The sequence below is a fragment of the Eurosta solidaginis genome, chromosome 2, assembly GCF_040869045.1.
Source record: "Eurosta solidaginis isolate ZX-2024a chromosome 2, ASM4086904v1, whole genome shotgun sequence".
NCBI lineage: Eukaryota > Metazoa > Arthropoda > Insecta > Diptera > Tephritidae > Eurosta > Eurosta solidaginis.
The window spans coordinates 303,275,302-303,303,104 of record NC_090320.1 but is presented as its reverse complement, the minus strand read 5'-3'; the positions used below and the strand labels follow the sequence as shown (position 1 = coordinate 303,303,104).

At 36.8% G+C, this 27,803-nt stretch overlaps 1 protein-coding gene across 5 annotated transcripts in view; it reads left to right on the top strand.

Annotated features, from left to right (window-relative positions):
- Oscillin (glucosamine-6-phosphate isomerase Oscillin) overlaps nt 1-22,611 on the top strand; it is a 48,962-nt gene extending 26,351 nt beyond the window's left edge. For 4 of the 5 annotated variants that reach the window (XM_067768843.1, XM_067768842.1, XM_067768844.1 and 1 more), the window contains exons 2-5: nt 10,615-10,722; nt 10,792-10,919; nt 10,988-11,529; nt 22,408-22,611. In XM_067768843.1, the coding sequence (XP_067624944.1) occupies nt 10,625-10,722; nt 10,792-10,919; nt 10,988-11,529; nt 22,408-22,449 (810 nt within the window). In that variant the 5' untranslated portion in view covers nt 10,615-10,624 and the 3' untranslated portion in view covers nt 22,450-22,611. The remainder of the gene's footprint in view (nt 1-10,614; nt 10,723-10,791; nt 10,920-10,987; nt 11,530-22,407) is intronic. The other variant, XM_067768846.1, reaches the window with a different exon arrangement.
- Nucleotides 22,612-27,803: the final 5,192 nt, after the last annotated feature.

Sequence of the window (27,803 nt, the reverse complement as noted above, 5' to 3'; positions counted from 1 at the left end):
GGTCTTCTAGTATATTATATATTATTTTTAATAAAAACTATAATATTAGTAGAGTTTGTGGTTAAGACCTTGTTCAGAGCCCAAAGTTGTTTGTAACGTAGTCAAGTCTTTACTTCAAACTTTTGTACGCCGATATTTCAGTGTAATTTATTTTTCATGTATTACATACTTATTAAACATTTAATATTGTAACGAATTTTGGGAACCTCCGCTTATTTGCAACCTTCTACTAACGTTCGAATCACTAAACTGTTGAATAAATAACTCCACTATCCAATAATGCAAAATGGCCTCTATTCAAGTACTTCACAATAACACTTCTATTTCTCAACAGATAGCGTGCTTAAATCAAACTGATTCCATGATTGCTCAGCTTGCGCTCTTTTATACTCTTCGATTTCCTCGTTCGCATACTTCTAGGCGTTTCTAGAATTTAACTTAGTTACCAGCTATAAAATTACCAGCTATAACTACAGATGCACGTTATAGCTTCTCATATGCGCGTGTATATGTGATTGATACTTGCACAAATGATTGCCTCATTTTGTGAGCATCTGAGATAAGATATATGCATGTGTTTGTGCGCTTCTCTCTGTTGCGTGTACGTACATATGTGTAGACATAATGATTGATTTGTTTATGTGACTGCTTGCTTTATTGTTGTTGTGGCTTTATTTGCTTAGTATCAGATTAGTGATGTGAGTATCACTTAGTGTCACTAATACTCATCACACTGCTCTCCACCTAAGTCTCATCGTCCCGATCACACAAATTTCCTGATCTAAACGCCGCCAGCATCTCCAAATGAACCACCCTTCTATTTCGTGGTTTCCCAATGGTTTGTATGCGGTAGATGGTGTCACTGATCTTCTTCACAACTTTGTACGGGCCTTCCCAACTGCACCAAAATTTGGATGGAACACCTTTCCACCGGTGAGGGTTGCATAACAGTACCAAATCTCCCTCCAAGAAACCTTCCGAATTTGTGTTCTCGTCGTACCTGTGCTTCATCTTACTACTCATTACCCTGGGCCGTTCCCTCACACTGTTCTTTGGCCAATGAACTACTTCGCAGAGCTTGCGATTGACGGATTGGCTTCGCATAATCAGTATCGTGGCTCGAAACTACCCTCGCATTCATTCTGGGAAATTCTTTCCTTCCTTGTTGTGCGTCCATTTGGTATTGTCAATACCAGTGTTTCTCTCGCAGGTACTTTTGATTTCGCTTTATTTGGCCCATTCGATCCATCAATCTTTACCTTTGACTTTCGTGGTCTTTGTCGAGTCTTCTCCACCAGCACTCGATTACTGCTGAACCCTTTCTCCAAACTGAAGTTAAGTGGCACATCCTGGGTCTTATAACGCATAACCCCTCTCTGCATATAGGTCTTGATGTCATGGTCAACTAAGAAGTCCACTCCCAATATGGTTTCATCAACAATCTCCGCCACAACGAATTTGTGTAGAACCATGACCCTCCCAATTAAGACTTCACATATCACTTCTCCCCGGACTTGGTTATACTCGCCAGTGACCGTACGCAACCTTGCTCCAGGTAATGGCTTTACTCTCCTGTTGACCAAATCAGATCGAATCAAGGAATGAGATGCGCCCGTATCTGCAGTCCGTACACGTTCCTTGCCATCCACATTCCCTCTGACGGTAAGACTGCTTCATTTCCTTCCAATTTGCGACAGAGGTATCACAGCACATTCAATAGCTGGAGATAGCTCTCGATGTTTACATCTTACTTGCTCTTGCTCATCCCCTCCAGCTTTGTTATTAAGACCACCCATGCTGTTGAAACCACTAGGATCAAGATCGCAATGACGTGCAATGGGCTTCCCACATTTAAAGCATTTGATAACTCTTTCACTCCGCTTTTGTGATCCTTTCAGCGCCTCCAATATTGTGTTCACCCAGTCTGGCCTTTCTACCTCCACACGGCATGCTTTGAGCGCTGGCTTACACAGAAGCGATGATGTTTCCTGAATCAGAGCATGTGATACTGTTTCTGTTAATGTAGTTTTTGGGTTTGCGTATGTCGCTCGCTTCATTTCCACGTCCCATATGCCATTTATAAAGCTCTGGATTTTTACCCTTTCAGTGTATTCCACGGGTGCGTCCGCATTTGCCAAATAAGCCAACTTTTCAACATCCGAAGCAAACTTCTGCAATGTCTCATTCGCTTTTTGGTAACGATTTTGCAACTCAATTTGAAACAGATATGTCCTATGCTCGCTTCCGTAACGTCTCTCGACAGCGCCCATCAATTCTCCATAACTGTTCCGTTCGTACTCTGGAATAGTCTGTAAGATTTCGGCAGCTGGTTCTTTCAATGCTATGAAAAGTGCAGCAACTTTATCTCCCGCATTCCAATTGTTCACTGCTGACGTCTTCTCAAATTGAAGCTTAAAGACCTGGAAAGGAACAGAACCGTCAAAGGATGGTGTTTTTACCTTTGGATTACTCGCTGAAACTGCTGGACGATTTAGTTGCAACTGCTCCGTACGACCTTTTAAATCGTCGACTTCTGCCTGAAATGGAGCGATTTTTGCATCCTGCGCTTCCAGTTTTGATGATACCCTTGCTTCCTGTTCTGACAGCTGCGAAGATTTGCGAGCCTCTTGTGCTTTCAATTGCTCGGCCATATATGTCTTCTGTTGTCCTCCAGTTGAGATGACATTTGTCTTTCCTGGGCTTCAATCTTGGATGTTATACGGTTCTCCTGGGATTCCAATTGTGATGTCATTTGTGACGACATTTGGTTCAACACTGCTAGTATCGCGTTAGTGTCAACATTTGCCAATGGATTCGGAGTCTCTATCTTCCCCTCCATTTTAGTCGCTGGCTCTTCCACATCAGGATAAAAGACATGTTCGTCTACATTAATTCTTTCCAACTCTAGTACCTCTCGTAGCCATGCTTGAAGGTCGATCTTATTGCCGGTTTGACGTCCGATGTTTTAAATTCATATGTCATGTTTTCTAAGCGGGGTCGACCCTCGACAGTGTTTGGCAAGCGCTCCGGGTGTATTTCTGCCATGAAAAGCTCTCAGTGAAAAGTCATCTGCCTTGCAGATCAAGAGGAGCACGACGCAAATTGGAAGAGAAGCTCCGTCTTAGATCTCTTCGGAGGTTATCGCGCCTTACATTTATTTATTTATTTTATGTCATTATTTTGGCCCTGAGAAGCTTCACATTTCCGTGTAATGTCCTTTTAAGCTATGAAGTCGTTTTCACATGATTAGGTCAGCTAACAAAATTTTACCCCCCCTAATGTATCCTTTTTTCCTTACCAAATGAAACTACTTAAAAATTCAAGAAAATGTTGCTTTGAAACCATATTACTAAAATAATAAACAAAGAAGTTATAGCACTTTCAATATTTATTGCAACTGTTATTTTACCTGATTCTTATTATACTTAGACCTGAAACTCATGATATGTTTGGAGGAAAAATTACAGGTTTTGCATTGCAAAGTTGATAAAGATATGCCAAATATCATGAATAGGGGAAGTCAAAGTAAATAAGTGAGTGAAACCTGTTGTTTCGTATTTATAATAATAACACTACTGCGACAAAATCAATTCTTTTTCTGGGTATTGCACAAAACCCAATTTTTCGTAGAGACTGAGGCTCAAGTAAACAAAGTACTATCTCCGTTTTTCGAACTTAGCCTCCAAAAAATAGATATCGCCTTTCGATGCTCGAAATTTTATTTTTTTGTTAACACGTTCAGCAAATTGAAAAAGTAAAAATGTGGGCATGGTCCTCTCTTTTCCCTTATTTGAAGGGCTGAATTCTTTTTTTGAGAAATTTAGTATAACAGCTGTTATACGAGGTAAAAGTCAGACTCTGACTTCTGATTACAGCCAGACTTTGACTTCTGACTTTTCACTTCGTATAACAGCTGTTATACTAAATTTCTCAAAAAAAAAAGAATTCAGCCCTTCAAATAAGGGAAAAGAGAGGACCACGCCCACATTTTTACTTTTTCAATTTGCTGAACCTAATCATGTGAAAATGACTTCATAGCTTAAAAGGGCATTAAAAGGAAATGTGAAGCTTCTCAAGGCCAAAATAATGGAGATATCGCCATAAGGGTGGACCAGGGGTGACTCTAGAATGTGTTTGTACGATATGGGTATCAAATTAAAGGAATTAATGAGGGGTTTAAAAGGGAGAGGCCCTTAGTTGTATATGTGAAGGCGTTTTCGAGATATCGATGAAAATGTGGACCAGGGTGACCCAGAACATCATCTGTCGGGTACCGCTAATTTATTTATATGTGTAATACCACGAACAGTATTCCGGCCAAGATTCCAAGGGTTTTTGGTTTCGCCCTGCAGAACTTTTTCATTTTATTTTACGTAATATGAGAGGTGTCACACCCACTTTACAAAGTTTTTTCTAAAGTTATATTTTGCGTCAATAAACCAATCCAATTACCATGTTTCATCCATTTTTTCGTATTTGGTATAGAATTATGGCATTTTTTTAATTTTTTGTAATTTTCGATATCGGAAAAGTGGGCGTGGTCATAGTCGGATTTCGGCCATTTTTCATACCAAGATAAAGTTAGTTCAGATAAGTACGTGAACTAAGTTTAGTAAAGATATATCGATTTTTGCACAAGTTATCGTGTTAACGGCCGAGCGGAAAGACAGACGGTCGACTGTGTATAAAAACTGGGCGTAGCTTCAACCGATTTCGCCCATTTTCACAGAAAACAGTTATCGTCATAGAATCTATGCCCCTACCAAATTTCAGAAGGATTGGTAAATTTTTGTTCGACTTATGGCATTAAAAGTATTCTAGACGAATTAAATGAAAAAGGGCGGAGCCACGCCCATTTTAAAATATTCTTTTATTTTTGTATTTTTTTGCACCATATCATTACTGGAGTTGAATGTTGACATAATTTACGTGTATTCTGTAAAGATATTAAATTTTTTGTTAAAATTTTTCTTTAAAAAAATTTTTTTTTTAAGTCGGCGTGTTCGTCATCCGATTTTGCAAATTTTTATTTAGCACACATATAGTAATAGGAGTAACGTTCCTGCCAAATTTCATCATGATATCTTCAACGACTGCCAAATTACAGCTAAACTTTTAAATTACCTTCTTTTAAAAGTGGGCGGTGCCACGTCCATTGTCCAAAATTTTACTAATTTTCTATTTTGCGTCATAAGGTCAACGCACCTACCAAGTTTCATCGCTTAATCCGTCTTTGGTAATGAATTATCGCACTTTTTGGGTTTTTCGAAACTTTCGATATCGAAAAAGTGGGCGTGGTTGTAGTCCGATTTCGTTCATTTTAAATAGCGATCTGAGATGAGCGCCCAGGAACCTACATACTAAATTTTATCAAGATACCTCAAAATTTACTCAAGTTATCGTGTATACGGACGGACGGACGGACATGGCTAAAGGAATTTCTTTTTTCGCTCAGATAATTTTGATATATAGAAGTCTATATCTATCTCGATTAGTTTATGCCAGGGGCGTAGCCAGAAAATTATCTTGGGGGGGTCAAAAAAAAAATGTTTTTTCCAGTTAAATAAATAAAAAAAATGTTGTGTTTAGCTTCAACATTAAAGTACGTGTATTTAGAATATGATATGAAAAAGGTTGCATTAAAAACTCAAGCGCATGCGTTGGCTTTTCTTTGCCATTTCATCTAAAACTTCATCAACGGTAACAATTTAATCACGGTGGATGCTTAGTGATGCACAGCCATTCAATCGATTTTCACTCATCGTATTTCTCAAATAGTTTTTAATCAGCCTAAGAGTTGAAAAAGATCTCTCGTTCGTTGCCGTTGTTACTGGAAGCGTACACAACATTTTCAACAACTTGTGAACATTAGGGAAAGGCACAGAATCGCATTCCTGTAATATTAATCATAGATAAATTGATAAAAAACACCGAAGTACCTTCTTCAGGAATAAGTAGAATTCATTCCTTTTGAACCTATGCATGAGGTCTTACGTATACGTATATAAAATTCAAAAGAAAGAAACTGATCGAATAGAAAAAATTTTATTTAAAAAAGTCATATCTACACGGAAAAAATACTAATGTGTTTTTTACATTTCAAAATGTGAAAAACACATTATTTTTTCATTTATCAAATAATTTGAATTTTACATTTTTGAAATGTGTTTTTGACATAAAAAAATGTAGATATTACATTATAATAATGTGTTTTCCTCATGGAAAATAATGTCAAATTTGCATTATATTTCAAAATAGGAAATGTGTACTTCAAAAAAATGCTGTAAATTTAACATTATTTTAATTTAAAATTTGTTTCAAAAAGATGCTAGATTTACAGGAAAAATAATGTAAACTATGCATTTTTTTTCAATGTAAATTTCACATTCAAAATAATTTGAAGTTTACATGAAAAAATAAACTGAATGTTACATTTTTTTAAATGTAAAAAACACATTAGTGGTTTTTCCGTGTAGCCCCGGACTGTGTTGTTAATGTACCAACTTACCTCCAACAAATCGTGAGCATTCCAGTTTTTTTCTGATTTTTGGGCATAAAGAGATTTCAGAGGGCGTTGCCAAAGTTTTATTTCAGACATGCCAATATTTTCATTACCACGACAATGCAAAACTTTTGCATATCGAGAAATTAAATTTTTTGCTTGAACGTCGTTGACATCATTTGAAAGCAATGCGTCAAAAGACATCAGAAGTTCTTTGTGGTTCAAAAATTTTGTAATTCCAAATTCTGAATTGCTGAGTCTAGAAATGGGATAAAAATTTGTATACGGTAGTGATCCTCCGCGTTTGTTTGAGCACTTTTTCTAGGCAAAATAATAGGGATTTCATTAGAAGCGCATACTACTTCAACTGTCTGGTACATATGCTTGAACTTCTCGCCAGCTGATCTACGCATATTTTTGAGCTCTTCGTGTACTAAATCGCAAAGTCGTGTGGCTTTTTTCATTTCGATTTTCCTTTTTTTATATCTGAAATTTTTCAAAGTCATATTTATAAAGTGTATTTTACATTTCTTTCTTATATTTTAAATAAAATAAATAATTTGAATATAGAAATGCAGTCTGAAGATATTCGCATACTTTTACTTATTACCAAATTGAAAATTTTATAAAAAAATCTTATTTAATCCCAGATGAAGTTTACTGCGGTGTTAATGTGGATATTATTCTATCAAACAGGCTTTTCGAGAAAAATTTCGTACACATATTTAAGAGCTGTGCTAAACAATTGTATATAAAATTTTGTAGTACTTTATTAAAGAAAGTAAATTTGAATGATAAAACTTTGTTGTGGGCTAAAAAGCTTTCAGCAGAAAGTATTTTAAGCGGTGAAACAAATATTGTTATTGTGCCTTTAGTTATGGGCTTGTTTCCGAAATCTGCATTTGATAAAATAGAGAAAATTAATTCTGAATTTAGTTTAAGGCCTTAAAAAATTCAAGAATTTAAATATATGCAGTTGTGGGAAGAATTAAAATCAGTTAAAAATAAATTAAATGCGCAAATGTTTTCCAATATTTATAGATTAGTTTAAGGCATATTGTCGATTCCACAATCATCCACAAACGTAGAAAGGACATTTTCTATACAAAATTTAATTAAAACCAAGTGTGTTAGAAGGTTTCCAGACTAGAAACAGTTTATGGATAAAGAACCAGAATATAGCTCCAGTTTGGTTCAAATCCGAAGACTTCTGGTACATTTTTGGATGATTTGGTACATTTTTTTTCCTCGTTTGGTACAAAATGAAAAAATCCATTTATCTTCCCTGAACCACCACTTGTGGCTCACATTCATATACCCTTTCCATGGTGCTTATGACACATATAATTACATATATTCACTATGTACATATCACACAAATAAATCTCTCCTGATGACATAAAAGCCCCGATACATAGCAGTTTTTGATATAGATGAGTATAACACAAGCTTATGCATTATGAGCAGATTGCACTATTTTTATGGAGAACGGTAGAACGAGCGACACTGGCGCCATCTGATATTGAAAAGTAGCCAACTCCCAAATTTTGTTGCAAGCAAATCATAAGAAGAAGAATTTGACATTTGCTTTGACTAAGGGTGTTGGCACATTTTACAAGTGAAATTATTTTTTCCACTGGTTGTTAAATTTTCTAACATTTTTCGCAATTAAAAACTGCAATATAACACAAAATATTGTAACGAATTTTAGGAAATTCCTCTTATTTGAAACCTTCTGCTAACGTTCGAATGGATAAACTGTTGAATAAATCACTCCAATATTTAGTATTGCAAACTGGTCTTTATTTAGATTACTTTGAGAGTTTCACAATTATACTTCACAACCAATAGCGTGTTTAAATCAAACTGAGTAGTCATTCCTCAGCTTGTTACTCTCTGTTGCATCGTCCGCATATTTTTCCAAAGGTCTAGACGTTTCACCTTCTAGAATTGTTGTATCTTCTGCTTGGTAATTTTAGTTAAATGCGTGTGTATGTAAGAGTAAGAACTTCGACTACATGTGTGTGTGTGTGTGAGATATCTCTTCACTTTGAGCTGCTGCCCAACAATCACTGAAAACAAAAATTTCAAATGTTTGAGAAAAACATTGATTCTCAGTTTGATATTTAACATTATTTATCATTTGAAACAAAATATTTTCTCGACTTTTTCTCAAACGTCGATCTTCAAGTTGAGAATAATTTGAGATATACTTGAAAATTTTTTTCTCTCAAATGTTTGAGAAAACATTAATTTTCAGTTTGATATTGAGCATTATTAATCATTTGAAACTAAATATTCTCTCAACTTTTTCTCAAACGTTGTTCTTCAACTTGAGAATGGTTTGAGCTATACTTCCATTTCGTTCCATTCTGGTTGAAAACCATCGATATCATGGAATATTTTCGTTAATAATAATGTGACTACTTTTTGCGCCAATGTGTCTAAATTTTAAAGTACATAATAAGTGTGCATGAAACACCCAAAAATAAAATAAAAGAAAAAAAATAAAGTATTTATACATTTTAATAATATTAATTATACATTATGCATAAATCTAAAGGAGTTAAAAGTGAGGTGAGGCAAACAATAAATTTGCTAACCGAAAGTGGCACAACAGTGGATTCCATTTCGTTCCGCTTTATTCTCGTTTGAGAAAAGGTTGAGAATCCAAAAATTCTCAATTTGAAAATAAAGAAAATTCCATATCAAAAATATGCCTTTTAGCTTGAGAATGCTATCAACGGTTATTTGAAATGCATTTGAAAACTAAAGTTTGAAATGTGAGAAATGGACTGATTCTCAAATGTATCTCAAACTGGGAATTAACAAAAATGTTTTTTGGATGGTTATGGTTATGTGTGTGCATGTACTTCTCGTCACCTTCCATGTATGTGTGCAAATCAATAAATTGATGTGTTCATGTACACAGGAGTGGCAGCTTGCTTAAAGTTTTTGTTGTTGTGCCCAGTGATGCTAAAATTCGACACACTGCCCTCCACCTAAGTCGGATCGTTCCGATCAGACACATTTTCTGATCTAAACGCTGCCAGCCTTTCCAAATGAACCACTTTCATTTTGTTTAGTGGTTTGCCAATGATTTGTATGCGATAAACTACATCGTTGATCCTCTTCACAAGTTTGTACGGTCCGTCCCAGCTACATTAAAATTTTGATAGAAGACCTTTCCGCCGGTGAGGGTTGTATAACAGTACCAAATCTTTCTCCAAGATACCTTCCGAATTATTCTTCTCGCCGTACCCGTGTTTTATCTTACTACTCTGTTGTTTGGCCAATGAACTACTTCGTAGAGCTTGAGCTTAGCGGATTGTTTTTGCATAATCATTATCGTTCTGATATTTCACAACAGTAGTGCTCCCTGGCTTGAAACCACCCTTGCATTCTTTCTGCGACATTCTTTCCTTCGTTTTAGTGTCTCCATTAGGGTTTGTCAATGCCAGTGTTTTTCTCGCAGTTACATTCGGTTTTGATTTATTTGGCCCATTTGTTCCATCAACCTTTGCCCGATCTACTGCCTTTGACTTTTGTGGTCTTTGTAGAATCTCGTCCACCAGCACTCGCTTACTGCTGAACCCTTTCTCCAAACTTAAGTTAAGTGGTACATCCTTGTTCTTATAGCGCATAATCCTTCTCTGCATATCGATCCTGATGCCATGGTCAACTAACAAATCTACTCCCAATATGACTTCAGCAACGATCTCTGCCACAACGAATTTGTGTAGGACCATGACCTTCCCAATTAAGACTTCACATACCACTTCCCCCTGTACTGGCTTATACTCGCCAGTGACTATCTACAGTCAGAACACGCTCCTTGCCATGCACATATCCTCCAAGCTGAAGCTGAAAATGTTTTCACTACCACCTTTTTTTGCATTACCACTCAACTGTGAGAGAAGGCTGGTGTATTAATCTACTACTCCCAACTCTGGTTTCAGTTGGCCTAAAGGAGGGTATTTTGGAGAGCCTAGCGAATAAAACAATTTCAGTTTTTGCAGGATTGGTTTTGAGGGCAATACTTGGCGTAAAGTTTTACGGTTGCCGTTAGTGTCATATCATCTGCACGAAATAATTTTTAATTTTATTTTCAGAATAGTCAAAATGAAATTAGTGATTTTGGATACATCAGACTCAGTTGGAGTCTGGGCAGCGAAATATGTAATGAAACGCATACACGATTTCAAAGCCGGTCCGAACAAGTAAGTTGGCTAATATGGGAGTTTTACCCAGTATATGTACATACATGTATTTTACCAATTATATTACAGGTACTTTGTGCTGGGTTTACCCACAGGCAGTACACCACTTGGTATGTACAAGAAGCTTATCGAATTCCATAAAGCTGGAAAAGTATCTTTCGAATATGTCAAGACATTCAATATGGACGAATATGTTGGTATGTATGGATTGTATAAAAAACACAAAACTATCTAAAAACATTCCTTTGATTTCTCTTAAAAAAAGGCATTCCACGCGATCATCCCGAAAGCTATCACTATTTCATGTGGCATCATTTCTTCAAACATATCAACATTGATCCTAAAAATGTACATATTTTGAATGGCAATGCTAAGGATCTACTTGCTGAATGTAAACAATATGAACAGATGATTAAAGAGGCGGGAGGAGTTGAACTATTCATAGGTGGCATTGGACCCGATGGCCATATCGCTTTCAATGAACCCGGTAGTTCCCTGGTGTCGCGAACACGTGTGAAAACTCTGGCCCAAGATACATTGGAGGCGAATGCACGTTTCTTTGACAATGATATGAGTAAAGTACCCAAGCAAGCATTAACTGTGGGAGTGGGTACCGTGATGGATGCGAAGGAAGTGATGATACTGATTACGGGCGCACATAAAGCGTTCGCTTTATACAAGGCCATTGAGGAAGGTGTGAATCATATGTGGACTGTGAGTGCTTTCCAACAGCATTCAAATACGTTGATGCTTTGCGATGAGGATGCAACTTTGGAGTTGCGCGTCAAGACAGTGAAATACTTTAAGGTAAAAATACGAAAAAGGCGACGTTTTTTTAGATAACCTTATACTAATGTACATACAAAACGAAACTACGTTAATATTCTGCACGTGTATATATGTATTAGGTGTTTGGTTGCAAAAAATGTGGGTGTTCCTACATCTGATATCACTGCCGAGACTTTATTTATTGTCATGTGAAGCCAAAAGGCAGTACAATATCACAAGTATTTCATCTTCGACCCTTTGCAGCCCCGTTTCTCTTTCAATTCATGCTTTCATGTTTGGATGGCACTATAGATATGGTTCTAGGTCTAGGTGAAAAAACAGCATGTTTAAATTAGGGAAGGGGTACATTCACATTGGAAATCTAGTTATGTAAATAACGATAAGGAGTTTTGTACAAAGCCGAACATAATCGAATGGGCTCTTGGCTGTCAAAGCAAAAGTTGGCGCGGCTGGAGTTAATGCTGTTTTTGTTTCAAGTAGTTCTACTGCGGGGTACTCCTTCCGCCTACTATTCACTAAAGTGATCTGGTAGGTTATAGGATCTGATTATTTCCGAACACGCATAATCTACCGAGAACCCTGAGCTTTATATTAGTTTCGAGCCATCGGTATACACATATACCGCCTTGTCCGCCATTTCTGCATTCTTGCAAAAACCTTATACCTCTATTGTGGCTCTAAAACTTCCATAGATGTGCAGGCATGGGATCAGGTAGCTTGTTTGCTAAGTATCAGATAACGCTATCCCTTATGGCCGTTTGTTCTGCTCTCAAGCTGTGCCTAGGTATTGAATCTCGTGCTAGCTTTTGTAGCCGGTAAAAAAGTTTGCTCGTTTCCTTTTTTCAGAAAGAACACAGGAACCTAGGAAGCAAAAGAAAACATGCGATATGTAGCTGGCACCATCAGCACCAACATGTTTTAGCTTCATCATGGCTATGTCGTCCGGACTCGTTGCTTTGAAAGGTCTTTTATGTTGATAATATAAAGGTACATAGTTTGCTTACCTGCCATACCGGGGCAAGGTATGTCAAAATGATTACGTTTCTATAAAGTTTTTTAAAACGAGCCCGCGTCACAGCAGTGGTCTTCAAAAGTAGTACTAGGGCATTCCGGTAGCAAAACAACCGCATGTAGCTAACTTAGCCCACACAAAGTAATATACAATTTTCGGCCTTACACCTAGTCGCAGCGCCCATAGATGTGCCCTGCAGTCAAAAGCAAAAAGAAGTCAGCAAACATTCTAGTTAATTGACTAGAATTTTGTGAGGTTATTCGCGAGCGCTTTCTGCCAACAATTAGCAATGCATACTTCAGTTAACAAGGCTAGATGTCGTACAAATCAACGGGCACATAAACACAAACATGATCACAAAATACCTCACTGATACTTCTGCAGATTAATAAATCCATTAAAAAAGCCAAGTCTTCTAAATCAACATGCCCAGACGGAACAGCTATGCCGCTGCTAGAAAACTTTGGACATAAGGGCATCAGCTACCTGATGCATGCTTTCTATTTGTCGCTTTTGTCTTTCCCTTCCCAGGATAACCCAACTACTAAAGCCTGGAAACCCAGCTAACGATGGTGAGTCGTTATCATCCCTTTAGTCAGTATCGAAGACCTTGGAAAGCATTCTGCTTCCTTCATTTAAACGCAAGTCTTCTGTTAGCCAGCCATCAGAATGGCTTCCGTAAAATACAATCACTACCACCACGCTAAACGCCATTAACATCCATATAAATTGCGGACTGAACCACTCAAAGCTCGTGCTCGTGGCACCTGACACAGTCAATCACCGCACTCCCTGGCGTTCCTAGATATCCATTGAATAGTATAAATACCCCAAAACCCATTTGCAACGTCAACGGAGCTAACCGCACACATCTAAAGTTGTATAAAAATTGTGTGCAGTTCGATGTATTTTTGGATTAAAAAGCAATATACCCTTCTAACATAAATACCTGTTCACTGGTTTAGCCTTAATCAAATCTAGTTACATTTTCTTTTAGGACAGGTAAATGTGTTTTTCTTTCATATGTTAGATTTTTTATACCGCATTTTAACTGAGTTATTCTACTTGTAATGCTACTACTTTTCAATATTAAATACCGCAAACAAAAAGATATATATTTTTTCATGGCATATCATCTCAGTAATTTTTTGGCAATACATGAGCTTGTGTTTGTTTCAAAGTTTAATAACAACAAGTAAGGAAGGCTATGTTCGGGTGTAGCCGAACATTACATACTCAGCTGAGAGCTTTGGAGACAAAATAAGGGAAAATAACCATGTAGGAAAATGAACCGAGGGTAACCCTGGAATGTGTTTGTATGACATGTGTATCAAATGGAAGGTATTAAAGAGTATTTTAAGAGGGAGCGGGCCATAGTTCTATAGGTGGACGCCATTTAGGGATATCGCCATAAAGGTGGACCAGGAGTGACTCTAAAATGTGTTTGTACGATATGGGTATCAAATGAAAGATGGTAATGAGTATTTTAAAAGGAAGTGACCCTTAGTTCTATAGGTGTACGCCTTTTCGAGATATCGCCATAAAGGTGGAGCAGGGGTGACTCTAGAATGCGTTTGTACGATAAGGGTATCAAATGAAAGGAGTTAATGAGTATTTTAAAATGGAGTGGGCCTTAGTTCTATAGGTGGACGCCTTTTCGAGATATCGCCATATAGGTGCACCAGGGGTGACTCAGGTTTTGTTTGTACGATATGGGTATCAAATTAAGGGGATTAATGAGGGTTTTAAAAGGGAGTGGCCCTTAGTTGTATATGTGAAGATGTTTTCGAGATATCGACCAAAATATGGACCAGGGTGATCCAGAACATCATCTGTCGGGTACCGCTAATTTATTTATATGGGTAATACCACGAACAGTATTCCGGCCAAGATTCCAAGGGCTTTTGATTTCGCCCTGCAGAACTTTTTCATTTTCTTCTACTTAATATGGTAGGTGTCACACCCATTTTACAAATTTTTTTCTAAAGTTATGTTTTGCGTCAATAAACCAATCCAATTACCATGTTTCATCCCTTTTTTCGTATTTGGTATAGACTTATGGCATATAGTGGGCGTGGTCAGATTTCGGCCATTTTTATCGGGTTTCAAGCGATTTCGCCCATTTTCACAGAAAACAGGTATCGTCATAGAAATTATGCCCCTACCAAATTTCAAAAGGATTGGTACATTTTTGTTCGACTTATGGCATTAAAAGTATACTACATATTAAGTGAAAAAGGGGTGAGCCACGCCCATTTTGAAATTTTCTTTTGTTTTTGTCTTTTGTTGCGCGATATCATTACTGGAGTTGAATCTTGACATAATTTACTGATATAATGTATTTGCTTTTCAAAATTTTGTTCTTTATAAGTGGGCGTGTTCTTCGTCCGATTATGCTAATTTTCATTTAGCATATATATAGTGATAGTAGTAACGTTCTTGCCAAATTTCATCATTATATCTTCAACGACTGCCAAATTACAGTTTGCAAAACTTTTAAATTACCTTCTTTTAAAAGTAGGCGGTGCCACGCCCATTGTATAAAATTTTACTAATTTTCTATTCTGCCTCATAAGGCCTACATACCTACCAAGTTTCATCGCTTTATCCGTCTTTGGTAATGAATTATCGAATTTTTCGGTTTTTCGAAATTTTCGATATCGAAAAAGTGGGCGTGGTTGTAGTCCGATTTCGTTCATTTTAAATAGCGATCTGAGATGTGCGCGTTAGGAACCTACATACCAAATTTCATCAAGATACCTCAAAATTTACTCAAGTTATCGTGTTAACGGACAGACGGACATGGCTCAATAAATTTTTTTTCAATACTGATGATTTTGATATATGGAAGTCTATATCTATCTCGATTCCTTTATACCTGCACATCCAACCGTTATCCAATCAAAGTTAATATACTCTGTGTGCAAAGCACGCTGAGTATGAAAACGGCTGTGCATACCCGCGATTTTTTGAGTGTTTATCAATTTTGTAAGAGACTGATACCCTGATTGGCAAAAGGTGGCAACCTTGTGAAAACATCCTCAGTGGCAACACCTATGTGAAAAGTCTTAAAATGTAATACTATATCGATATACCGAATTTGATGCCAGTAACACCGCCACAATCACGCAAGATGTTGCGTTTGCGAAACCTGGCATTATCACCGACTAAATCCTCCGCGACCTTATTTACAACATGGACGTCCCAAATGTCGACCATTTTGAATATCCACGTCGATGGCACTACGCTACCGACTGTCCTACACCCCAAAATCTTGGTTGTGACGTTTGACCAGGATCTACGTTTTGGTGAGCATGCAGCCGCAATTGTACCGAAAATCCAGAGCCGTCATAAAATCCTCAAATCTCTTGCTGGCAGTACTTGGGGAAAAGACAAAGAAACGCCCATTACCACTTACAAAGCAATTGGCCAGCCGATTGCATGCTACGCGTCCCCTATATGGTCGCCAAGCCTAAAAACTACTCACTGGAAGAAGCTGCAGGCCTGCCAAAATACTGCTCTCAGAACCGCCACGGGCTGTCTTCTTATGTCCCCAGAACACCATCTACATAATGAGGGGAGAATACTCCCCATCAGGGAGAGAAATGAGATGCTATCCAAACAGTTCCTGTTGAATACCCAGAAACCTGGGCATCCCAACAGACATCTGATTGATGAGCCAACACCGCCCAGGGGCTTAAGGAGTAATCTCCATAAGCATTATGAGGAAATACGGCACCTGAGAACTCAGCCGTATGAAGCCAAAAAACACAAGCAGGTCCTCAGTGAACTCCACAAACAGGCGTAGGACCTTTATGCCATGAATTGCCCTGTGAATCCAGTACTCAAAGAACATTACCCAAAACTTGCGGAAGAGGAACGCACACTCCCCAGGGAAACGCGAGTCACTCTAGCTCAACTTCGATCTGGATACTGTAACAGGTTAAACTCTTGTCTATCCAGAATCAACCCCGACATACAAAATGTATGCCCTGCTTGCAATGTGTCCCCACATAACACCAACCATCTGTTTAATTGTAATGTGGAACCAACGCCCCTAACACCCCTCTCATTATGGTCCATCCCTGTTGAAACAGCAAGTTTCCTTCGACTCTCGTTAGAGGATTTTGACGACAATTTGTGATCGGTCGCACCTATTGGATGGGGCGAAGTACTGATACAACAACAACAACAACATGTTGCATTTGTAAACATAAAGAAACTTCAGACTTGGCAATTGAAGTTTATTTGCCTTGCCCATTCAAATACACAATTTCGCGAAACACTGATATAAACATCACTATACAAGAAAAATACTTGCCGACATATTTTGTGTCCTATTCGCTTGTTAAATTGCAGTTTTTAACTGTGAAAAATGTAAGAAAAGTACGAACAAGTGGGAAAAATATTTCGCTTGCAAAGTATGAAAGCACCCTTAGCCAAAGTAATTGTCAAATTCTTCTTCTTATGCTTTGCTTGGGAGTTGGCTACTGCAATTCACTCATTTTGCATATAAAAACTGCTTATGTGACGGAGCTTTATGAAAGGGCCGCACGAAAATGATAGAGAATACCATTGCTAGACGAAATCGTTTGGAGGCGAATCGTTCGTTTGAGCTACCGTTCACAATACAGAATGGAGACCTAAATTTCTAGCGGATTGCAATTTTTAAATTATAGATCTTTTCACGTTACCATGATAATAATTTTATCTGGTCAAAAGTTATTTATGCTTAATTTATATAGATTTTGTAATAGAGTAAAAATTATAATCATACATATATGTATAAGTAGATAACCTGATACGCACGCCTACGTGAATAGCCCATATGTTTCGAAATTCTATAGAAATAAATCGTATGTTAATACGATTTTATTTCTTAGAAATAAAATATCGACACTGATTTTTCTCTTTCTACTTGTTTGTATAAAATTTCGTCCAAAAAATCGGAAAATAGAAATTTCGAAGAAAATTTATTTTCCTGCCTTTCGGTGTATTCTACATATTGTGACGAATATTAGCAACACTAAGGCATACTATCATCTCTAAGCCGATACTAAGCAGTCACTTGTATCTACATACATAAAAAAATCAATCATTATGTCTACACATATGTACATTGGGGTGGCCCTTATTTTCCAAAGTGTTCCGATTCTCGATCTCACCCCCTAGAAATATGCGAGTAGCCTAAAAACTTGTTTATACAAAGTTTTAGGTCAATCGAAGAAGGATTAGAGGTGGCGCAAAGACCTTGAAGTCCTGAAAAATAATGAATTTTTACAATTTCTTAAATTTGTTCAACCCTACTACATTTGTTATGGGCGAAACGTAATTTATGGTGTTATTAGTAAGTTCTAGAGATATTTGACTTTCAAGTAAATCTAAAAAAATAAAAGTTGGTCAAATAATAATGAAGTTATAAAATAAATTATGCCTTAAACACGGTGTCATTACTTCAAAAATGTGTCTAATGAGTATACGTAAATGAGTTTGTTTCAAATTTTTTTTAAATATTTTTTTGAAAATACATTTTTAAAACATATACATATATCTTGTGAAACTTTAGCTGACACGTATATAATATGGTATTATTTCCTAGGATCTAATTAAAGATGATTTAGCATGTGATTCAAATTGTTTTTTTATCAGTTACAACTTGTGAAAAATATTGTTTTTCTTGTTCGTCATTTGTAAGTATTCTATTCTATTCTTCCATAATCTTTACTCACCGTTCTGCTGTGTCGTGAACTACTTTTATATTTATAACAGTATCCTGAGCTTTTTTATAGGTTCCTGTATCCCCCCAGTATAGTGGATCTACCTGCAGAAATTGAGATGATATCCCACCAATAACCGACTAAAAAAATCAATTGTATTTCCTGTTACAAAATCGTGTAGTTATTTTTCTATGAATTTATTGATTTCACTGGGCCTTAAGTGTAACCTCTTTACATTTTCTGTTTCCTTGTCGCAGTTGTCTATGCTTTTGATTTTTTCCACAATCTTTTTCTTCATGGTACAAGAGACGTCATTATCGAACAATGCCAATGCAATACGTTCTTCAGACAGGCACCATAGGTGGTTAAAAAACTTTTTTATTGCAATTTCAGATATTTTTTCATTAACATTTCTGTATTTATAAATTTCTTTAATAAAAGCTAAGTCTTGAAGAGGTGATCTATGAGGATTGGTACAGTAAAACCAAAGCTTAACATAGAATTGTATAATAAACGCGCATATACTTGCCATCGAATTCTATTCATACTCCGTTAGTTTAAACTGTTCACGAAATAAATAGATTTTCAAGCAATACAATGCCTTAGACATCCACCGAGAATGATGAGTGGGCTTTGGTACACCAAACTTTATGCCATCACTTGCTCCTAGACATATAGACGTTAATTCCAATAATTCCCTATAGTCATATCTTACTATTTTCTTTTTCAACTATTCCTTAGAGGATTTTTTAAAATAGTATCTTTGCTATCGCTTAAAAGTTATTTTAATTCGTTATTTTGTAGCAAATCTCTAAAACTATTTTTGTCGATGTTTAGCAAATTTTCTTGAAATCGCCTAAATAACTGAACGTCCATACTAGTATTTACTGGAAAATAACTCTCAGCAGAACTTCATAAATATGATGACGACAAGGTAGATACAAAAGTTTTCGCTCAAGTTTTTTTTCTAATAACGTTGCAGCTCCTTTTATTACGCCTGTGTTAACCGATGTCGTATCAAAACAACAGGCCACAATATAATCCTTCAGATCCCATTCAAATAACAGTTCCTACAACGTATCAGCTATTTCCGAGCGTGTTGCAGCATATAATTTTGGAGCTCCTATTAACTGTTCGCCATTCCTGTAAGTAACAACAACTGTAAGTCGTTTCACCTTTCCACGACCTGTTATTTCTGGAAGTGGTTTTCCATCCCAATGCAAAGTGCCGCAATTTATCTATTAAAAAAACGTACTATTCAAAATTAGTTCATTCAAGAGCAGTATAGTTTTAATAAGAAAACGTCAAAGAAATTGTTTGTAGTTGTTTGCAATTTTAAAATATATATTTTCAGTTCTTTATAATTTTTTTTTAAATTACTTTCGACATGCTTGTTGCAAGAACAAGTTGCAGTGCAGGTTTAAATTTGTTGTGGCATCACGCATCACTTTTTTAAATAAATAAACTTCAAGTTTGGTTTCAAGGGATATATGTATTTGTGTATAAAAAAGTTGGACGGTCATAACCGTTTAGACGGTTAAGCGCCAATTAAGTAAGTATAAAAAAGTTTATTTGAGCGTTTTTTACCCCAATACCACGATTCACTGATAAACACATTTGCACAGACTTAATTTACTTTTCATATTTGTTTGCCGAAAGCAATATATATTATGCCCTGTAACTCTGTGATTGATCGACCGATTTTGAAGATTGTGGCCATTTTAGGAAAGTAAGAAAATACAGATCTGATTACGGTATGGAAAAGCAGTAAATGTTCGCAGGGTTTAGAAATATGGAAGCCTGAAACACGAAATTGTAAAAATTTGTCATTTTTCAGGATTTCAAGCCCTTTGCGCCACCTCTAAATCTTTTTTGATTGGCCTAAAACTTTGTATATATCCGTTTTAGAGCCATTCGTATATTTTTAGGGGGTCAGATCAAGAATCCAAACACTTTTTTTCCCTCCATACAACGAAGGGCCACCCTAATGTACATACAAGAAGCGGAGAGATATGCACAAACACATGCATGGTCGAAGTATCACTCACATATGCACGCGCATATGAGAAGCTATAAACGTGCGTCTGTAGTTTATAGCTGGTAAACAAGTAGTAAATTCTAGAAGGAGAAACGCCTAGAAGGATGCGAACGAGGAAACCGAAGAGTATAAAAGCAGCACCAGCTGAGGCATGGGCAATCAGTTTTGATTTAAGCAAGCTATTGGTTGTGAAGTATCAGTGTTATTGTGAAGTACTTTAATAAAGGCCATTTTGCATTATTGAATATTAGAGTTATTTATTCAACAGTTTAGCGATGCGAACGTTAGCAGAAGGTGTAAAATAAGCGGAGTTCACTAAATTTGTTACAATATTTTAAACCGTTGTAAAATTGTTTTCTAGAAAGATCGAAAAAATCAATAAAATTCAAAATACATGTGAAGATGGGGTGTTACGTAGTCACGGGTGGCACATTTGTAGGTACATGTATCTTTGCGTATGTATTTTGATAAAATCAAATGAAGTATATGGAAATAAATTCTTTTGTTTAAATTCATGCAAGTTTTCGGATAACTGAGGAATATGGTAATGCAAAAGTTACCTTTTCTTCTTTAAGATTTTTTGCGGTAGATATTTTGCTTGTTGATTACTTCTGTTATGAATCGCAAATTGTGTAGCAGTTTTTTCAAAGCAAGCTACTTCAACCACATCGAAATAGTTAAATTAGTTTTAAATGTTAAAAAGATACTAAAAATTAATTTTAAACCTTAATTTATTATTTGTTAAAAATAAATAAATGTAAGGCGCGGTAACCTCCGAAGAGATCTAAGGCCGAGCTTCTCTTCTAATTTGCGTAGTGCTCCTCTTGATTTTCCCTACAAATTGGCCGGACGGGACCTACATGTTTTATGCCGGCTCCGAACGACATCTGCAAGGCAGATGAGTTTTCACTGAGAGCTTTTCATGTCAGAAATACACCCGGAGCGCTTGCCAAACACTGCCGAGGGGCGACCCCGCTTAGAAAAATGTTCTTCTAATTGAAAAACCTTATTTCTAAAATTTTGATGTTGCTTTGTCCGGGGTGTGAACCCAGGGCATACGGTGTGGTAGGCGGAGCACGCTACCATCACACCACGGTGCCCGCCGATTATTATTATTTGTTAGATTATAGTTTTCTAAGCACACTGTTGTCAATTTACAAAAAAGATATATCTGCGTTCTCACTAAAATCGAAACTGATGGCACAACGCCGAAACCGGTTTGTCTCGAAACCAAATTTGACAAGGGATGACGGAAAATCGTTCCAATCCAATGATACATCATTTATCCACCCTGTCGGAAAATCAACAAAACAAAATAAGATGTCTCTGCACTTACATTTATTTTATTTTATTTCTTTAGCATCCAATATATTTTGCCAACTGTATACATGGAATACATCTAACAATTTTGTGGTTTTTTAAAAGTAATTCATAATTAACAAAACTGAATAAATTTTGAAGGCATGTATGGATTGCTCTCAGTGGTGCATCCATGTTTTTTAAGAATTCATCAGTGTTGAAGATTTGTGATTGACTTTATTTTCAGGCGCGTGAAATTAGTTGGTCTTGCTGACAGGGCTGGAATGAATGGGTTGGGGTGAGTTAGAAGCCTCGTATTGTATGAAATATCATACATTTTGATTCCGCTATAGTTGGAACCTTTAGATCCCGGTGTAGCTGGTTTTTAGTCAGATGGTAGAGTGCGTTTACAATCATTCTAAGGGTTTTCGATTGGAATCATTGGAGAATTTTTTGTTTGAGTTTGCTGCAGTTCCGCACAGTTGTATTCCATATCTCCCAATGCGTTTTATGATGGCTGTTTGACCGTGGTTCGATACCCAGTGAAACCTGTTGAAATAAATAAAAACTTTACGAAATTGCCTGACGATGATGACGTGGCGGTTTACGAAATGGTACCATCGCAATATGTCAGTAAATATTTCCTACTTTTCAGTTTTTCCCAATAAAACCAAAATAATAATTGAATTACAATTATTATTTACCGGTGTTAAGCTCATTAATTCTTAAAAAATCTTAAATTGAACACACCATTAAACATACATATATATGAAATATATGTATATACGTATGTATTACTACATAAGTGTTTCTTACTCTTTTACCTATAGGGTCTAATGGAGTTACATGGCAAGATGGTGGAAGGCGTCTAGAGCAAAGTTTTCAACATAATTCACACATTTCGGATAAAAGTTACCTCAGACATAAATCGTTCATTAGTTTGTTAAAAATCAATTTGTTTAGTGTACATTTTGTGTAACACATTTTTAAAAAATTGGTAATACAAAATAATGTTTATCTTTTTTACTACAACACTTCATTTGTTTTAATGTGATTATTATTCACAGTTTTTTTATAACATAGGACTCGGTTCTTTTTTTCGTTTTTGGGAATCGAATCTTCTAATTCGAATTGGTGGCAAGAGGACTTTTAAGTTGCCCTTTAAAGCGACAGGTTAACAAACGTATAAGGGTAATATAAGTACTTGGAACATTTAGACCTAAGCCACTAACACATGTCGCAAAGTAAAAAACCGTACCAAAAAGACTTCTTCCTTTTTATTACGGAGAATTTTCTTTTATTTTAGTTTATAAATGTTAAGTTTCAATATGTATTGTAAATAAATTCTTAGTGCCTGTATTTTGTGTTACTCTCTCTGTTATTGACAATAGCTCCGTTATTCACCGTAGCCTTTTAGTATGTTTTGTTTTTCTGATAAATAACCGCATTTTGTTTAATTGGGTAAAAGTCTTTAAGTGTAAAATGATTAATGTATTTGCTTCATTTTTATTTTAAATTTTGTATTAAATGTTGTCCAGAAGTAGTCCCGCTGTTAATTTTCACTTTACAGTTTTGTGGCTCCTTTATATCCTCTATATCAAAATCATCAGTATCGAAAATAAAATTTGATTGAGCCATATCCGTCCGTCCGTCCATCCGGCTGACCGTTAACACGATAATTTGAGTAAATATTGAGATATCTTCACCAAATTTGGTACACGAGCTTATCTGGACCCAGAATAGATTGGTATTGAGAATGAGAAAAATCGGACTATAACCACGCCCACTTTTTATAACACAAAAAGCCTGATTATTTAGTAAATAACACACCTAGAATGTTGAAATGAAATTTGACGTGTGGACTGATATTGAAACTCTTGATACAAATTTGGAAAACATTTTTAAAATGTGCGTGGCACCGCCCACTTGTGATAAAATTAATACAAATATTATTAATCATAAATCAAAAATCGTTAAACCTATCGTAACAAAATTCGGCAAAGAGGTTGCGTTTACTATATGGAATGCTTTGAAGAAAAACTAACGAAATCGGTTAAGGACCAAGCCCACTTTTATATAAAAGATTTTTAAAAGGCTCGTAGACGAAAATAATAAGCTATATCTTTGCAACAAAGAGCTTTATATCAATGGTATTTCATTTCCCAAATGGATTTATAACAGTATATAAGAAAAACTTCAAATTGTAAAAAATTGGCGTGGCACCGCCCCTTTTATGACTAAGCAATTTTCTATGTTTCGGGAGCCATAACTCGAAGAAAAATTAACGGATCGTAATAAAATTGGGTACACAAATTTTCCCTCTAGGAGGGGTGCGCTTAAAATACCAAATTGATTTAAGGGGTTGTGTAGCGCAACCCTTTCAAGACGTTGCTAGCGCAACTTGTACCTTCTCTAACCCAACTGTCAACCTCACCTACCTGTGGCAAATCGCCTGTTTCTTTAACAGCCGGTGCTCTGGCGACCCCTAGAAGGTTTCATGTGGGCATTCTAATCGTTTCCGAGATGGTCAGGCTAGTACCTTAATAGTGCTTGTTACCGGAACGTACCGGATCTGCATCCCGCAACATCGATAACACTCCTTAAAACCTTCGGGAAGTGTCCTTATCGCTACAACAACAACAACATGTCGGACTTGAGTATAAAAGCTGTTGTATGCCTGGGACGTCCTATATAAAATAAAACACTCCAAAAAGAGTTTATATTAACTTTAATTAATGTTGTTTGCCAACGCTGCATCAGATTTTATTTAAATGGACGTTTGGGCAAGCCAAAAAATCAAAACATATAAAAGCAATGGTGCAACAAAGGTATATCAAAGATCGTGTCACCGTATATTGCGGTGTATCACTTCTAGTATTGTTGAATGCGAAATTAGCTCCTAATAAAAATGTCTATTTCACTTGGAAAATCTAAAAAGAAAAATGAACACAACCATGTGAGTTCTTCACTCACCGGCCAGTTCAACTTAGTGTTTCCCAATTTGGACTTTTTTTTAGAAAGAATTAATTAAATTTTTGAGGAAATTTAAGAAAAAACGATGATTTCCAGAGTACATTTTGAAAAAAAAATAAAAATTAAAAGAAACTCACAAAGTGATACCTAAATTCCGGCTACCCGTCCTTCGATAGCGATACATTGAGAACGGTTATTGCTTTACAAAAAATCACAAGCATCGCATTATAACCACACCCACTTACTGTATAATAACAAAAAATATGCATAAGGGGCACATGTATGTATGTTTGTATAAGAACGGAGCACTTTTTAAGACCCGACTATTTTTATATCTTCTTTTTCAGAACAGGTTCTCTTTTCAAGAGAGAAGATGCATACCAAATTTCATCAAAATATTTTTATCCGTTCTCAAGATATCGCAACCAAAAGTAGACGCAGATTTCTTAAAAGGTTTAGCTGCATAAGTAGGCGTTGACAAATTTGTTGATAGTCGTTCTTACGAGATAGTTCCTTTAAAACTGTAGCAAAGTAGCTACAGTTTCAAATTTAATCAGTGGCAGCGTGTTGGAAATGTGACGATATTACATAAAATCTATAAAAGATTTCTTTAAATTTTTGGTTGAAAATGAATTGTCGCTTCGTGGAAACTGGGTGGTACTGAGTGGTATTGATAACAGCATGTTCATGAACCTATTTAAGTATACGCTTGAGATAGACGATAAACTGAAGGCGCGTCATGCCATAATACCGGATCATGTAAAATGAATTGATAGAAATTGTGGCTTATTGCGTACAAGGGTCAAGCATATGTAAGTAAAGCAAATCATCTAACACTAACCTCGATGGGACAAAAGACAAGCAACGTCGTGAAAAACTTTCAATTTCCATGAGATACATATCTAATGGGGAACTTGTTAAATCGGTGCTTGGTTTCGAACATTTACAATTTTTGAATGCAAAGTCAATGGCAAAATTTGCAATAGATGCTCTGAAGTCATATTAAATCGATTAATTTGTCAATGCTACGATGGTGCATTTGTGATCCAACGTGAACAAGGTGGAGTTCGTTATGACATGAACGAATACGATGGACGAGACGTACCATACTATAACGAATTTACTGCAAATCCTCTTATTTGCAACCTTCCGCTAACGTTCGAAACACTAAACTGTTCAATAATGCAAAATGGTCTTTATTAGACTACTTTCAAAATAACACTTCTATTGCTCGACAGATAGAGTGCTTAAATCGAACTGATTGTCGTGCCTCTACTGTTGCTGCCATAAATTGTCTGGTTTCCTCGTTGCATATTTCTAGGCTTTTCTATTCTAGAATTTACAAGTTAGTTATCAACTATAAAATTACCAGCTATAATTACGTTTATAGCTTCTCATATGCGCGTGAATATGTGACTGATACTTGCACAAAATATTGCCTTCTTTTGTGAGCATCTCAGATAAGATATATGCATGTGTGTGTACGTCTCTTCTCTGCTGCTCGTATAAACATATGGGTAGACATAATGATTGACTGGTTGATGTGCATACGAACTGCTTGGTATCGGCTTGCAGATGATAGTACCCCTTAGTGTTGCTAGTATTCGTTACACTGCCCTCCACCTAAGTCTGATCGTACCGATCAGACAAATTTCACGATCTAAACGCCGCTAACCTTTCCAGATGAACCACTTTCATTTTGGTTCGTGGTTTACCAATGGTTTGTATGCGGTAAACTACATCGTTGATCCGTTTTAGAACTTTGTATGGGCCTTCCCAGTTACACTGCAATTTCGGGGACAAACCTATTTTCCGTTGCGGGTTGTATAACAGTACCAAATTTCTTTCCTGAAAACCTTCCGAATTAATTGCTTTATTGTATCTGGCTTTCATCTTGTCAGTCATAATCTTTGTTCGTTGCCTTATCAGATCGTGTATTTCTCTCAGCTCTTCTTCCAAAACACCAGTGGATTTCTTGACATTTCCTTCCGCATCGGCAACTATCCGAAACTTCAAATCAGCTGGCAGTCGAAGGTCATTGTCAAAAATTACTTTTGCAGGGGTTTGGCCCGTTGTCTCATGCACTGCTGCTCGGTAAACCAACAAGAATAATGGTATGCGGGTATCCCACTCTTTATGAAACTTGCCCACTACCTTCCTTAAGTGCTCCTCCAATGTTCTATTGAATCGTTCCACCATACCATCGGATTGAGGATGCAATGCAGTTGTCCGTGTTGCCCAATGATTTAAAAATTTCCTGGAACATCGCTGATTCGAAATTCCTGCCTTGGTCTGAATGCAACTCTATTGATACACCATACCTTGCAACCCAATTGTTAATAAAGTCTTCTGCTACTGTTTCCACTTCTTGATTTTGGACTGGGTATACCTCTGGACCTCTGGTCTGAATGCAACTCTATTGATACACCATACCTTGCAACCCAATTGTTAATAAACTTTTCTGCTACTGTTTCCGCTTCTTGATTTTGGACTTGGTATACCTCTGGCCATTTGCTGAAATAATCCATAACCACAAGTACATATTTGTTTCCGCAGTTGCTAGTAGGAAATGGACCTGCGACATCCATAGCGATCCTTTCAAATGGCCCACCTGAGTTATATTGCTTCATCTGGCCATGACTTCGGGTTTTGGGCCCTTTCGCTCTGCTGCAAACCTCGCAGTTGGCAATCCATTCCGTGACCGACTGACGGCAATCAACCCAATAGAATCTCTGTTTAATCTTCTCGAGCGTCTTCGTGATTCCAAGATGACCTCCACTTGGACCATTATGCAGCTCGCTGAGCTCGTCAGGAATCCTCTTTCTAGGAACAACTATCAGTTTCTTCTTGCATTGACTATCCTCACTCTCCCATACTCGATGCAAGCAACCAGATATTAATTCTAAACTGTTCCACTGTGCCCAATATGACTTCGCAATGGGACTCTCTGCTGACATCTCTCTGTTTGGTCTTTCGTTTCGTTCGAGCCCTTGCATAACATGTGACAGATCTGTATCTTCTAGCTGACACTTTCTTAGTTGTTCCTTGTCCCATTCATCCGTACACGTTATAGTCATTAGCCGGATATCTATAATGTCTTCTTTAGCCTCGGCCTTTGAAGAGTGCTTGCATTCCAAACTACATGGTCTTCGTGACATTGCATCAGCATTTCCATGGGTACTACCTTTTCGATGCTCAATGGAAAAGTCATAGCTTTGTAGTCGCTCGATCCACCGTGCCAATTGTCCTTCCG